Source organism: Vidua chalybeata, chromosome 15 (genome assembly GCF_026979565.1).
Source record: "Vidua chalybeata isolate OUT-0048 chromosome 15, bVidCha1 merged haplotype, whole genome shotgun sequence".
NCBI classification, from domain to species: Eukaryota; Metazoa; Chordata; class Aves; order Passeriformes; family Viduidae; genus Vidua; species Vidua chalybeata.
This window is the reverse complement of record NC_071544.1, coordinates 10,206,295-10,221,131: the sequence shown is the minus strand read 5'-3', so window position 1 is coordinate 10,221,131 and position 14,837 is coordinate 10,206,295. Positions and strand designations below refer to the sequence as shown.

The 14,837-nt window shown below is 39.2% G+C and overlaps 1 protein-coding gene across 2 annotated transcripts in view; it reads right to left on the bottom strand.

Annotated features, from left to right (window-relative positions):
* SPOCK1 (SPARC (osteonectin), cwcv and kazal like domains proteoglycan 1) overlaps positions 1–14,837 on the bottom strand; it is a 272,499-nt gene that overhangs the window by 88,782 nt on the left and 168,880 nt on the right. For both annotated transcript variants that reach the window (XM_053956874.1, XM_053956875.1), the window contains exon 5: positions 1,381–1,513. In XM_053956874.1, coding sequence (XP_053812849.1) covers positions 1,381–1,513 — 133 coding nt within the window. The remainder of the gene's footprint in view (positions 1–1,380; positions 1,514–14,837) is intronic.

The following is a 14,837-nucleotide window of genomic DNA, read 5'->3' as shown; positions in this document are numbered from 1 at the left end:
TACAGAACATCTTACAGACTCAAGAGTTCAGACAGAAAAAGTAATTTTAAAAATATGAGGCCACCTTAACCATAAATGCCAAAGCTACATTACTGCAATCCACACTCCTGGAGAGAATGAAAGAGTAACTTGTTCAACAGACAACATGTGGCCATTTCTCCTGCAGTCTGTGTGCACAGATGAGTTTCTGCTCTCATTTGCTCCTTCTGGCCATGCAAATCCTTCAGCCAGAACAGGAGAGAAGCTGAAATTACCAAGGCATGGCAGCATTTTAATATTTGTGTCCATTAATAACTGAAGAATTCAAGATGCCCAGCTGAGAAAATAATGTAGCTGTCACAACACAGCAGAGAATTTTATTTTCCTGTTTGATTGTTGTTTTTTTTTTTTTTTGTGAAGTCTATGTTTGGATTTTAAAAGGTAGTTTTACTGACTGTTAAACAGTACTTTGCATGCATGAATTTAAGAGAACCTTAAGGGTATTCCCCAAAACATGCTTTCCAGTGCCTGAAGTGCTGTTTTTGGGACATGTGTCCAAGGCATGGAAGGCTTTATTTGCTAATGGGAGATCTGGAATGCTGAATGACTATGAAGACATTTTCTTTTATTGAGTCAAGCCCTAAGGTGATCGTATTTTCAGTATAACAATGAGTCAATTTATCCCCACTGGGTTATGGGAATTTTTTTATGGTACCATATATGCTGCATCTGGCACACAAGCCTATTAAAGCCACGGGCTAAATGAATTGTAATATGTTACCCATGCAGTCTAGGAAAAAAGAGACAATTAAAAATAAATCTATCACTGAAGAATGATTCTTCTAAGTTATTTTATGATTTGGAGACCAAATGTTAAAAAAAAAAGAACTATCCCCAAATCCTCTTGTCTAAACAAGCCAATCTCATCAAATGGTACTTCTTTTTCAGTTGCATCATCAATATTAAAATTGTTGTACTTCATTAAGAGAACAGGCTATTTAGAGAAACATGAATCAGGAAAGTCACAGGACTGTGATTTGGCATTCTGATTTGCTGTTTGTCAAGTATGGAAAAGCCTACATTTATCAGCACTTTTTACATGAAAAAATATTCCTATATTAACGAAGAGTGTAATTTAATTCTGCCTAACAATAAGAGGCATTTCATCTTCATCCCACATCCCAGCTGAGCGTGGTTGTGGGAGCTGGGGCTGCAGGCAGAGTTCACCTGGCTGCTGTGGGTGTGTGAGCTCACCTGGCTGCTGTAGGTGTGTGCTGTGGGTGTGTCAGCTCACCTGGCTGCTGTGGGTGTGTCAGCTCACCTGGCTGCTGTGGGTGTGTGCTGGGGGTGTGTCAGCTCACCTGGCTGCTGTGGGTGTGTGCTGGGGGTGTGTCAGCTCACCTGGCTGCTGTAGGTGTGTCCGTCGGAGCCGCAGACAGCGCTGGAATGGGCCATGGGGCAGGGCTTGCACTTTGCCATGTTGGCTGCTCCAGCCCAGTGCTTCTGGGCCAAGTTGCCTTTCTTTTGTCGAAGGCTGTAAAATAAAACACACGATGTTTTTTGAGAAAGAATTAGAGCTTCTTTGAATAAAGCTGGATTTGCAGTACAGCATTAATTTAGAATCATTTCGGTTGGAAAAGACCTTTAAGATCATCGAGTCCAACCATTAACCCAGTGCTGCCAAGTCTACTAAACCATAATTTAAAGCAAGTAAATTAAATACAGCTCCTAACAATGCTTTTATAATACGGCACATTACAGCAGGCAATCTAAAATGTCATAAATTGGTAGGCAGCCCTAGATTTACAACACTTGGTGGTTTCATTTAGATTTATAACTACAAATGATTTCACTTCAGAATATTGCATTTCTTGAGCTACACAGCATTTCTGGTGATGCAGGCAATATTACACCAGGTTGTATTTAGAGACATTTTCACCAGGCCTTCTCAGAGCTGCCAAACTAGTGCTAAGGTAGCAATGATTATAAACCAAAATCCTTCAAAAAACATTGCCATTTATACTGTGCTTACAGCAATGTATAGAATCACTAAACACTTTTATCACAGTAGGGGCAGGAGCCCTTTTGACACACCAGCTACTGAACAATCAGCTGAGGTTCTCAGATCAATCACAGTCCCCCCAGGAATGCCATAAAGTCACAGAGAGCATCTCCAAATCCACCAATGGGTGCCCCTGGGGAGTGACTGCAGTTGTGTTCAAGTTACAGACTACTAAATTATTGCATTAAAAATGTCTAGGAAGAAAGACATCTGCTCCAAAAACTTATTGCAAAACGTGCCATTGATTCTGACTAACAGCACATTTTCCTGTCATAATGAACTACTTGACTGATAGGACATTAAGTAATTATCACCAGCCTAATGTTGCAAGCTGATTAAAAGTTTGCTTTAGAAACCCCAGTCCAGTGTTACAATGCAGATTAATTTTGGTCGTGTGTACTTGTCTCTCACCTGGAAGCATTTACAAGGGAAGGCAAAGCATTGCAGCAGCTTTGCTGGAGACTGGTAAGAAAAATAACTGCCATCTGTTCTTGTACCACAGGAATAAAAAGATATAACAGTTCAGCTAGAAATGCATTTCAATGTGCTGCTGAATGACTTTATCACAGTTTTAGAAAAATATATACAGATATTTTTTAAAGCAATTTCACTACAGCTTGCAATTTGCTACACAATACCAACTCTGATGTAATGACACATTCAGCTGCTAAATAATATAAATTCTATTCTTTCATCTCAGTCCTAATTTCACTCAAGTCTAACCTTTGCCAGAGATGAGTAGTACTATTAAGAAGATTGGGTCCACAAAAGGAATCCAATCATGATATAATAAACTATGAAAACAGAAGCCAAGTATTTAAGACTAAATTTCCTTGTTATTTTGAAGAAGTCTCCTTAATGCAGAGAGCAGCACTCCCTGTTTCAGATGCCTTCTGCCTACAAAGGCACCAATGCACCAGGTGCTAAATGCTGTGGATAGGTGGTTACTGGCTCTGAACCCCTAAAGCAGCTCTGTGGATCTGATCTCTTATGCTGAGGCTGTACAAACTGTTTATTTAAGTTTTCCACAGTAACTGGTTTCTCTGCAGCCCTCAACTATGCTTTGCTATCAAAATGTAATGATTATCTTATTTTCTTGAGCTCTTTGGATTACAGGTATGACTGTTGGTTTTTTTTTCAGCTTGACAGGAAAATTTCCACATTTACTTTACTTACAGCCCCACACTTCTGGAAATGCACAAAGTCAGAGTCAAAGATACTTTTGAATGTTGTACTGTAGATACTGATGGGCAGAGCCTGGAGACAAATATGAAAGGAGCTGTGCTTTTCCTCTGGAAACTGCAGAAGGTCATAGCATAAAGCAGACTTTTCACTGACTTTAATTTCCACTATTTCAAAAGATAGATCCTTTGCTATACATACAGTTGTTAAGAAGAACATTTTAGAATTAGTTATAGAAAAACAGCCAAGAAGTGCTAAACTTGAAGTGTGTGATTTAGTGCCATCATCATCAAAGCCATCAGCCACGAAGCGTGGAGGATGGAGAGGAGTGAGTGAACTAATGAGCACCTCATCAAAATTAAATATATTGCAGTTCTTAGCTAGACTGATGCCTAAAAAATCACAGGATCTGAGTGGCAAGTATAAACACATTGTACAGCATTTGTGGACCACACTACATCAGGTATTCTACACTATACCATTAAAAGAAAAGTCCACTTAGGACAGGGCTGCTTGTCCATCTCTGCACAGCCTTACACCCTGTTGCTCTTAATTTATTTAATCCTTCTTTGATCCCTTCAAGATTCATATTGCAAAGCCAGTTCTTGTTGGAAAATTCCTCTGAAGCTGATGATGTTTTTCATTCTCCCATCATCACTTAAAAAAAAAAAAAAAAAAGAAAGAAAAAAGTAATTAAATTTGATTGTTTCGAGCCATTCCAGCAGCTCATGGAGCCTGGTGGCCCTTTCCATCACTTTACAGAGAGTATAAAGAACATGCATAGCCTTGGGCAGAGCATGAGCTTCTCAGAGCAGCTGCCTGGAACAGAACACCAAGCCTGGCACGTCCCCTCAGCTGGGGACCACAATGGTTTCACCTGAGCCCCATTTGCTGTGTTCTGCCTGCAGACCATGGAGGAAACATTTACTCTTCCTAACCCCCACATTCATCTTCAGGATCTGCTTTTTATAATAAAAGGAAGTTTATTGTCTGAAAGAGTGATTTACAGTGGAGTAGATATAATAGCATTTCATTAATTTCAAACAAAAATGAAACAATTTTAGTAGCACTTCATGTAATGTGTGTAATGAGGCAGGGAATGCTGCAAGAAATCTACAGCTCCCTCATTCCTGCAGGTGCATGGAACTGGTAGCACAGCAGCCATTTCTGTTGCAAGAAACAATCTGGCCTTCAAAAATTAATATATTCTTTTCAAGCTGCATGTTTTTCCAAAATGATAGTGCAAAGTGTCACCGTATTTGAGGCAAGTCAAAAGTAATTTTTGTCAGCTCAGCCAAGTGAGCAACAGCTGAAAGTTTTAACTGGATACTCAGGTTCCCCACCAAAACCACAGCCAAGCACCTATCTTGTAAAAGGAACATCTATTTTCCAAAAACAAAAGTGTATTTTTCTGTATATTTTTGAGAGGCTGGATAGGACTTTTGGAAGCTTTTCAATCCTATAACTCCTAACAACACATCAAACATACAAACAAACAAATTAAAACCTAGACAAGAACATTGGCTGCCATAAGCAGCCAGCCAGCAAATCCCCTCTCAATGGAAGTGCACATTCACATACTCTGGGAATGCTCTGCAATGCTAATTATCTTGGTTTAGAATGAATGTGTCAGGAGCAAGCCAGGCCAAAGCAAATTAGGCTTTTTTTTTTTTCCTGACAACCAACTTTAATCCTGCTTTAAGACTCAAAGTTGAAAGGATCTATGACTATTTTCACTATTCCAGAAGCTGGAACACATGAATGTCTTGGTCAAGTAGTAAGACTTATAGGCAAACCCTGCCTGCTTTTGCTTTGCAGACTGGTGAACCAATGCACCAAAAGGCAGAAGAATTATGGACTTGGCAAGTTTTACAGCACTCAGCCTCTTGGTATTTTAATACATAAAGAAATGTCAGTGGTTTAAAGCATTCCCAGTGACACAGGGAGAGTGCACAGTGACTGAAGTTCATTACTCTTTACACAGCCACACTGCTCACCACACACTGTGACAAGCCAGGGAGCTGCCATCTGCTTGGCTTGCACAGGAGCAGGGACAGTGCCTGAGGCTTTGCAGATGCCACCAGCCAGATGCCAGGCGGGCCCAGGACAGCTCGGGGCAGCCAGAGCCACGAACACCTGCACGTCAGCACGCGGCTTCCAGGCACAAAGCCCTGGCCGTGCAAAAAGGACCTTGAGGAAAAGTGGCTCCACTCAAGATTTTAGGGCTTCCAGCTGTGCCCTGGGGAGCCAGAAGCTCAGCTCCAGCTGGGTGCAGCTGGCAGCCGCAAGGATGGGAATCACCTAGCTCTGTCCAGCCTCGCTGGGAGCATCAGTTTTGGGTACTGAGAGCCTGCTGGAGTGTTTGAACTGTGCTTTTGATTCAGCAAAAGTTTGTCAAACAAAACACCTTAAATTATCTCAGATTAAAAAAAAAAAAAAACAAAAAAAAAAAAAAAAAAAAAAAAAACCAGCAACAAAACCCAAAAATGCAAAGCCTGAATTCCTGACCAACCCTTGACTGGATGACATAGGCTGAGCTATTTAGGGAATCTATGTACCTTTCTGATAACAATTTTTCAGGGACAGGAAATAAAAGCATATATGGAAAAACCTCTGGCAAAGCCAGGGGTCAAAATAAAGGTAGTTGCAGAAAAAAAACATGTTTTGTTTCTTTACATTTGCAGTTTATTTACATTTAGTTTTATATTTGACACATGCTCAGACTTTCCATTAAGAAGAAAATGTACAACATTGAGAGTATGTTAGTTGCCTTCAAAATCAGCTACTCCCAAATGCACACACAGTAAATTAGCAGATTAAGCATTGATGGGTTTAATGCAGTTACAAATCAGGTTCCTTTGGCAGGCTGTTGTTTTTGGAAGTCCTCACAAACTTCTAGGATGAAGCAGAGAGCAAACAGAAGTTTCTCTTTGGGACTTTAGAACTTATTCAGTAATTTTATTGGACAAGAAAAAGACACTTTACCCAAAGGAGTTTTTGTTAGGTGAGTTTTCAAAAGTATGCCACAAATAACAGCAGAAAGTTTCTCAAAAACCCCAACAAATACGTTACAAAATGTCTTCTGACAGAAAATACCAGGTAAACAAATTGTGAGATTGGTACTGTCTCTTCTTGTTCTTTAACTTGGTGTTTCAGTGATGTTACACAACCACAGAATTTGGTTCAATTCATGTTGTAAATTACTTACACCTATTGTGTTTTCTGGGCTTAAAAATCATACAACTACTTATTTCAGGTCCTCTTGAACAGGACTGAGCTGCTCAGGATTTTTTTTTTTTGATAGAACAGGCCTTATGTACAAAATACTGACTTGACAAACCCAAATTATTTCATGAGCATAAACTGGTGTTACTGAACTCTTATTGGCATTGCCACTCCTAGCTGGGCTGACTGCAGGAAAGTCCATCTCTTCCCAACAGTCTCTTCCAGAGACTTCTTCCATGAAGCAACAGCCATGTCACCATCCGCAGGGTTTGCAGGTTCCCTGGAAGGCAGGTTTCAGTTAGGTACCCACAGGAGGGCCCACCCACTGCAAGGATTCTCCTGGTAAACCAGTCTTTGGGGGTCTGTGAGTTGTGTACTGGAGTTTTCAATTATTGCTCTGACAGAGACATTCCTCAAGATTAGGATTAACTTAATCCATCCTTCTTTCTTTCTGGACTTTAAATCAAACAAAAGTTCCTAAGTCACATAAAATTAAGCTCTATTTTAAGCTCTATTTTTAAGCTCTATTAAAACAAACTTGAAAAGTTCAGTGCACCAGAGCTGGTACCAGAAGCTGGAAGGAGATCTGACAGCAAACTTGAATGGCTTCCTGAAGCTGGAACGATTCACAGTGGGAACAGTTTAAAATGTACTGTCTGTACCTTCTCCATGTCTCATGCATAGTTTGTTCATGTCCCCCTGAAGGAAGCTTATCATACTGAAGATAAAGCCAGCACTGCCTGCCTGTTTTTATCTTTCCTTTGCATAAGTTGTTTCTCTTGTTCTCAAGGAAAAGAATGACAAACCTGAAATTTGCCAGTATAAATGGCACTGTTCTCTTCTCTCTTTGTATCATGTTCGTATTCTGTTAGAGTTAGGAGCTTGGCCTCATTTCTAGAACCTTTCATATTTTTCACATGAGCTGTGTATACCTTGAGCCACTACCAGTCAAGGTTTGTGAAGAAAATAGTCTACACATATTACTTTGGGAAAAAAAGGTACTATGCTATTGAATCTGATACAGACTCTTTATTTAATACAAACACTGTAAAATGAGAACAGACATATGATTACAGCAATTTCTTTGCCTGAGTTTTACATTTTCAGATACAAAGAATAATAACATGCAGCCTTGCATTTCAGCATCATCCCACTGGTACTAAGTACCACTTATCCTGATTTCAATATTCAAAGAAATAACTTCACCTGTTTTTCAATATTCAAAGAAATAACTTCACCTAACTGGTTTTACTTTCCCTTGCTGCCTTCATATTTCTCCCCAGCTGATCTGGCTTAGAAGAGCCATAAGAAATAAAAAGGCCACGGCTCACTGGTAGATGTGCAAAGGTTTTAATGGGGCTTGGTGATGGCTGGGGACCCTTCTAACAGAATGAAACTCATTGAAGACTGGCCCCCACAGTAAATGGATACTCTACTTACTTAATATTCTTTCAAACAATGACATTGATGAGATTATATTAGGAATTATGTCTGTCCAGAGAGAACCAGTAGCCACTGGAGTGTTCCCAGAAAGAAATTGGTACTCAGAAGACAGGGTTAGAGATGACAAATTTAGGGAAGAGTTAAAGCAAAAATCTCAAGTGCTGAAGTGAAAGTGTACCAGGTGTCATTCCAGTGAAATGAAAAACATGTATTTCCAGGGGAAGAGGAAGAGTCGAGCCTCTCTTTCTTACCAACAGTAAGAAGATCTTTTGAAATAAGCATGGGGGAAACAACATTCCAGAAGGAAGCTGTCAGCTGGATGTAGGGAGGTTGAAAGATGTTGTATAGTGTATGTTTTGCAAGAACACCTCCTGACACATCTTGCAGGGAAAATGCCCTGAAGATTCTTGTATGGATCCCACTAGGTCCAGCTGGCAACCAGCTCTGGAAAGAAAACCAAGGGCCGGGGGGCCCAGGGTTCTCAGGGTTATCACTTCTGCAAGATGAAGGAATCTTGTTATTTTTTAACTTTCTCTGTGTTTTAAGGGAAGAAATGACTTGGAAAAGCTGACACAGATTCTGAGGGCCGGGAAGGCCAGAAAACCTCTATTGAGTGAGTTTGATTGAAGTGATGCAGCTGCTGCAGGTGACTTCTGAGTCCTGCAACACCAGTCAGAGAACCCCAAATGCCACTACTTGAGCAAGGCTACTCAGAAAGCAGCAAGGTCTGTGTCTAAACAGATGTAATATGTAATTTAAATATGGATACTCTGAAACTACCAGGACAGCTCACTCTACACAGTATCAGGGTCTCAGCACAGGTATCTTTCTCAGATGTTAGTTCTGGATTTACTTATTCCTGGACTAAAAATGATATGGTTGTTTATTAAGGCCATTAGAGAAGCACAGGGATTTCTGCCTTTGAGCACTCAATGCATTAAAATGGTGCTTGAAAGTTCCACTTACAGTCTTAGCTAACAGATTGTTGTGCTTATAGGCAATTCATTTTTTAATCTAAATTCTAAATGATTTTCAACTTTTAGACCTAATACATATGCTCAACAGCTGCACAGGTATGAAAATAGGCAAAGTACACAAAGCAAAAAACCAAACCAAAAAATCCACACAAACATATAATCCCAGTGTTCTTAAAAGTCATTGTGCTCTCCTGAATAAATAACACAGCTTCTACACTCTGCCTGTTCTCATGAATTTTTATAAGAGAATTATTTTCCTTTTCATCGTTATTTTTCCGCTAACATAAAAAGGAATCTCAGACACCAAACTATGTAAAAATAAAATGAAATGCCTTGAATTTCAAAGGAGGAGAAGAGATAGCAGGAAGTTTGTAATTAAAACTGAAATCTTATTCACCACTCAGTTTGCAGGAATCTCCAGTCCTGGATTTCACATGCTGGATGAGATGCAAGAACTTGGCACCAAGAATGTAAAGGTGAAGTGTGCAGCACATGTACTACCCTTTTTTTTTGCACTGGCCCTCTTTTTTTCCTTCTAGGACAGCTCATTGGTTTTCCCTCCATTACCAAAGAAGAATACATTTTAAAAGAATAAAGGAAGTTTCTCTCTCTGCCCAGGATCTGATTACCTTGATATTAAAATAATGCAATGATCAGGTCTGCCTCCTCCTGCTGGCAGAACTTCCCAAAATCTCCAAGGAAGCTGAACTGCGGATGGTGTGTGAGATTAATCTGAGCTGTCAGGTTGTTTGGGGAGGAAAGCTGATCCTCCCTCACTGTGCCCTGTGCAATTAGACAGGTTCAAAATTGTTTTCACCAAACCTGGCAGCGCAGTCATTTCCCACCAGTTCTCTGCTCCAGCTCATGTTTCTAGTTCCAGTGTTGAACCCTGCATAACCATAGCTGTGCAAGCACATGTGCAGGTTACTTACTAAGGCTAAAATTCAAGGCAGATTTCTTGGCAGCATTTGATAACATTTTAAGGCTCCAACCTGACCGATGAATCTCCCAGAAGCTGAGGATAGAACAGCTTTCAAAGCATCCTCAGTCTTGGCCAAATGCAGAGGTCTGTCAAGTTTAGCACCATCAAAGCTCTGATGCCTCCCCAGACATTCAGCAGTTTGGCAGAATGGAACTGATGGAACAAATGAATGGCCTGAAAGAGGTGACAGACCCACCCTGGGGTCTTGCTCAGTTCTATGTCCTTCAGTTCAGTTTATAACCCAGTCTTATTTATTCTGTCATGTGCAACACAACTCTTAATTCTACATTCCAAAAGACCCCACCGACCAAAGTGTGAGAGGTTTTTTTTGTTTGTTTGCTTTTTGTTTTTTTTTTTTTTTCTGAAGCAAAAAAGTTTAGAGATCTTATTGTCGCGTTGCAACTGCAAGGGAGAAAAATGAATGCTGCCCCCTCCAAAGCATCCTCAGACAGCTCAGCTGTGTTCTGCTTCATTATGTTGCTTTTGCTTATCCTAAGGCAAATAACATGCAATACTCAGAAAAAAAAAAGACATTTTGCTGGTAGGGATGAGAAAGTAAATGAATTTTTAAAATATAGTAAAAATTCTTCCCCTTAAGGCACTAAATCAAATGTTTCTGTTTAAAAATGACTTCACAGTACTCCTGTTCTTGAATACTTGCTGCCATGGTTCAAACAATCAGTTACAAGCTGTGCTAGCAAAATATTTGCCCCTTCTGACACATTTTATTATGAGATAGGCTTATTAAATTCTCAAGAAAGCTACAGCAGATTAAGCTGCTGAGGATTTTTACAATTAGCATTGATTACCTAAGAATTCATGTGTGATTTCTGAATAGAATTGGCTTGTCAAACAACAGATAATTAAAAAAAAAAAATCAATCCCAAAGCCACCTCCAGAGTGTAGTCAAAATCCACTATTCAAGGTAGGTTCCGGGAAATAATCAGAATGCAGTTTCCTATGTCAAAATAAAACGAATGTTAGTGAAGTGCATGCAAACTAAACCAGCTATAAATACTATAAGGAGCTGAGTAATTTTAAAATCCCATCCTTTTTAGCATCTAAATAGGCTAATGCCCCTGTTGCTTATTCAGCACTGCTGATTTATAGAGCTCAGCACTATGAATGTCTAAACATTCTGCTGAATTTCCCCCTGTATTCAGTGCTGTCTGTCTGGTTATTGGATGCTGGAGATGGAGCTCATAATATCTACACCATTCCCAGCTTCTCAAATGAGGCCATCAGAAGCATTAACCCATCTTACATCAGGTTGTCTCTTAATGAAAGGTGACTACAGCTTCAGGAAGGGCCCAGCTGATGGACAGGATTTACATAATCACATTAATTTATGATACAAACTGAACGCACATGATCCAGTGTAGGGACAGCACACAGTGAAACACACCTTTGGGTAAAATTTGAAGATGAATTCAATTGACATACTTGCAGAAACTGCAAGATATACATTTCATCAGGTACTTCCACTGAGTGTTTAAGGTCTCACTTTGCTGTGACCTTGAATCATGAAGCCCAGCACCTGTAGCTTACAAACCACCCCTCCTTCCCATATTCTTTGACCAGGTAGCTCCAGAGGCTGCTCTACCATGGAGGTTAAGGTGGTGTTAAAAGGCAATGTAGCTACTCATTTATACTTTTGATAGTTCAGCATTTTGTAGCTGCTTCCTCAAAAGCTGATTTTACTGTGTGAGACTGCTGTGGAGTTGATTTTACTGTGTAAGACTCAATCAGTGGCATATTTAGATAGAAAGCATAACATTATCTGGGACTGCAGCAGCTTTTGTAAAAAAAAAAATTAAATACTTTGCTGCTGAGTTATTACACAAAAATCAATTTTGGGTGTTGTTGGCTTAAGATGTGCCACCTTGCTTTCCATCACTTCTTACCACCCAAATTTCACTTCAACTACTTACTATTGACTCCTTGGACTCCATTCTTATTCTTTGCACAGTTTCTCTGCTGCTGTGGTACAAATCTAGGGACTGCACTAATTCTTTATCACTGGAAATTAATGCTATTATTTTTCCCTAAATGTTGTTGTATTTCTTCAAAAAACACTTTGGTTTTCTCAAATCCCACAGACTCTGGTCTATCTTCTGCCTGACTGACTTAGCTGACTTTCTCCTCTAGCCCTATTTTCCCAAGATCTGGTCATCTATTTTAAAGAAAATTTTAAAAAATTGTGAAAAAATTGCAGTGTCCTTTCTTACTCACTGCTGAATTTAAATATTTTGATTCCAATCTTTCAGCCTGACTGCTTTGCCCTGGCGTCCTCCCCCTAAATCTCCTTTTCCTCGTACTTTTTCCCTCCTACTTCTGAAACTTTCTTCTGCTTCATTCAACCTCAGAAATGAGGCCCCTAGGAGAAACAGTTATTTCTTCATCTACTCCTGCCTGTTCTTTTCCTCTCTGCTAGGATGTATCATATTAAGTATTATATTCTCTCTAAATTGTATCTCAATGTCATTTTGATGCTTTACCTGTAATAATTTAGTCTTACCCCTCAACCCTTGAGTCCTTGGAAGTCTGAGAAACTTTATAGATGCCGTCGCTGGCTTATCCTTCCATCATTTGCACTGTTATTGCCATTTCCTCTCAGGAACATCTTGTCCACATTAGAAACTCACTATGTCAAGACCAAATATCCTGTATTTCTTCTCACATCATCTTCTTCCTTTTTCAGCTGCTGTTTCCCTGTCACATTTGTTATCTGGACTAGTTCTTTAACCATATCCTCCCTTTCCCAGCTTCAAACCAGAGCACATTATCTTTCTGCTTTCTACAATGCCCAAGAGGCAATCATTAATTTAGTTATGTCCTATATCTTCCTAAAATTCTTTCAGATTATCTAAGCAATCATTCTCTCATTTCATTTGTTTACAATCTATTCTTCTCTTATTTTCAGTCTGTACACTACTTAGGTTACAAATGTACTTTTACATTTAGGGCTAATTAGTAAATAATACTTTTGGTGAGGGCAGGATGTATTTGCAAAGGTAAAATACAAATTACGAGTTTGTTTCTTTCCAGAGCTAAAAACCAATTTACATGCTCTGAGATACTTTCTTCATGAGCCCATTTCCTTCCATCTAAAGGAAGCCAGAGGCTGGTTAAATCTTCCTCTGAGGGTTGCATGATAGCAGCTGTAAGGCTGTTTTTTTGTATTGATAACTGCGCTTCAGATTCACGCTCTACTGATCCTCATTTTTTCTCTACCTTTTGGAATTTAGCAGAGGGCCCTCTAAACACTGAATATCAGCAGCACTGAAACTTCAGCTTGTATTTCCTGACAAGCCTCTGCAGCCAGTTTATCTCATCTTGATGGTGATCCTGAGGTGTCAGTGTCAGAGCAGTTCTCTCCTGGGCAGGGTTTCCATTTCAGCACTCACATTTCTGGCGTGCTGCACAGGGCCGGGTGAAACTCTCTATGAAATGAAAAAGCTCTCACTGTGTTTCATCCATAAGAGTTTCTAAAAGCACTATAAACCTACTACACAGGCAGGCAGCTGGTTCAAAATGAAGCAAAAATTTCTGAACTAATGAGGGAACCAGTTAGCAAAACCCCCAGACTTCGGAGCTAAGATAAAGTGTTGTTTCAAATGAAAAATTTATACACAGATAAAACATAGAGGCTCAAGAAATTAACTATGGATGAGGTGCTAAGCAGGAATGACCGTGGTGTAATTCAGCTTGGCAGTCCTGGGCTCTGGGTAAACTGGGGTAGCTAAGACTACAAAAATCTGTCAAAGGACTTGAAAGAGATTTAAAGCGATCCAGAATAATGGCACACACATTACAACATAGGGCAATGAATAATGGACAGAATAATTTATGCAACAAAACTATAAAGTGTCCTTTTTGTTCAACATGAACCGTCTATCTACATGCCAATAAGGTACGAATTCAGAATTTATAAAAAAGAGGAAAGAAGAATCAGAGGATGTGTGAGTTTCCTGTATTTCTATTTGCTGAACTGCAAGGCAAGGGACTGGATGCAGGAGGAGCAGGTTTGGGTCTTCATTAATGTTTTCATCAGTTTTTAAGGAGCTCTGTTCACCTGAATTTTTAACTCATTAAACAAATGAACAACAACCTCACATTATGTCTTATTACTAAGGTTAATTAGTTTCCCACAGTTGAGGATCACAACCAACTAATCAGAATGTTTTGTTTTGTTTCATAAAAGAAGATGGATTGCATGGTGATTAAAGCTAGAGGCCAGATAAATAGTGAAGCAAATTCCCTACTCTCACTCCCCATATATATTAAGGAACATTTTCCTAGATATGATCATAATAAAGCTGACAGTAGCAGTTGCAATAAAAAATTGAAGCAGACTCTATTGTTTCTTACTAATATTAGTAGGCAAAAAAAAAGTAAATTGAAAGGCTCAAAATTTTTGCCAGTGAAAGGAGAAAAAAACGGGAAACAGAAGAAAAATTGACAAAATTGCAAGAAAATCTGAAGTCATATGGCTGAAATCTGCGTTGGTGATAGGCTGAATATTAATTCTGAACGAAATATGTTAAATCTGAATGTGAACAGTGTTAATAAAAAGTTTGTAAAGATTTACTTGCAGGAGTGACATAACTTCAATACTTGACATATGTTCAGCAAGACCTCTAGAAAACTATTCTTTTCTAGCAGAGCTACTACTTGAAAAATTCACAGATTATTGATTCAGTCTGGGTCAGAACTGTGGCTGTAGTAGAAAACTCTCCTAATCCAAATCAAAACTGTTGTGACTATCCTTCCATGACCCACTTAAAAAATTGGCTGCACAACCCTTTAGGTTCAAAGGACAAAAAAAATTACAGTGAAAATAATTGAGATTTCAATGAAATGCACAGCATGTTTCAGCCCTTGGATGTATTTTTCTTTTTTGGAAAATTAACATAGTTTTGAAATTTGACACGGTTGTAAAAGAGCCTCTAGGTACAAAATTGTTCTTTATTTTAAAACTGCATGA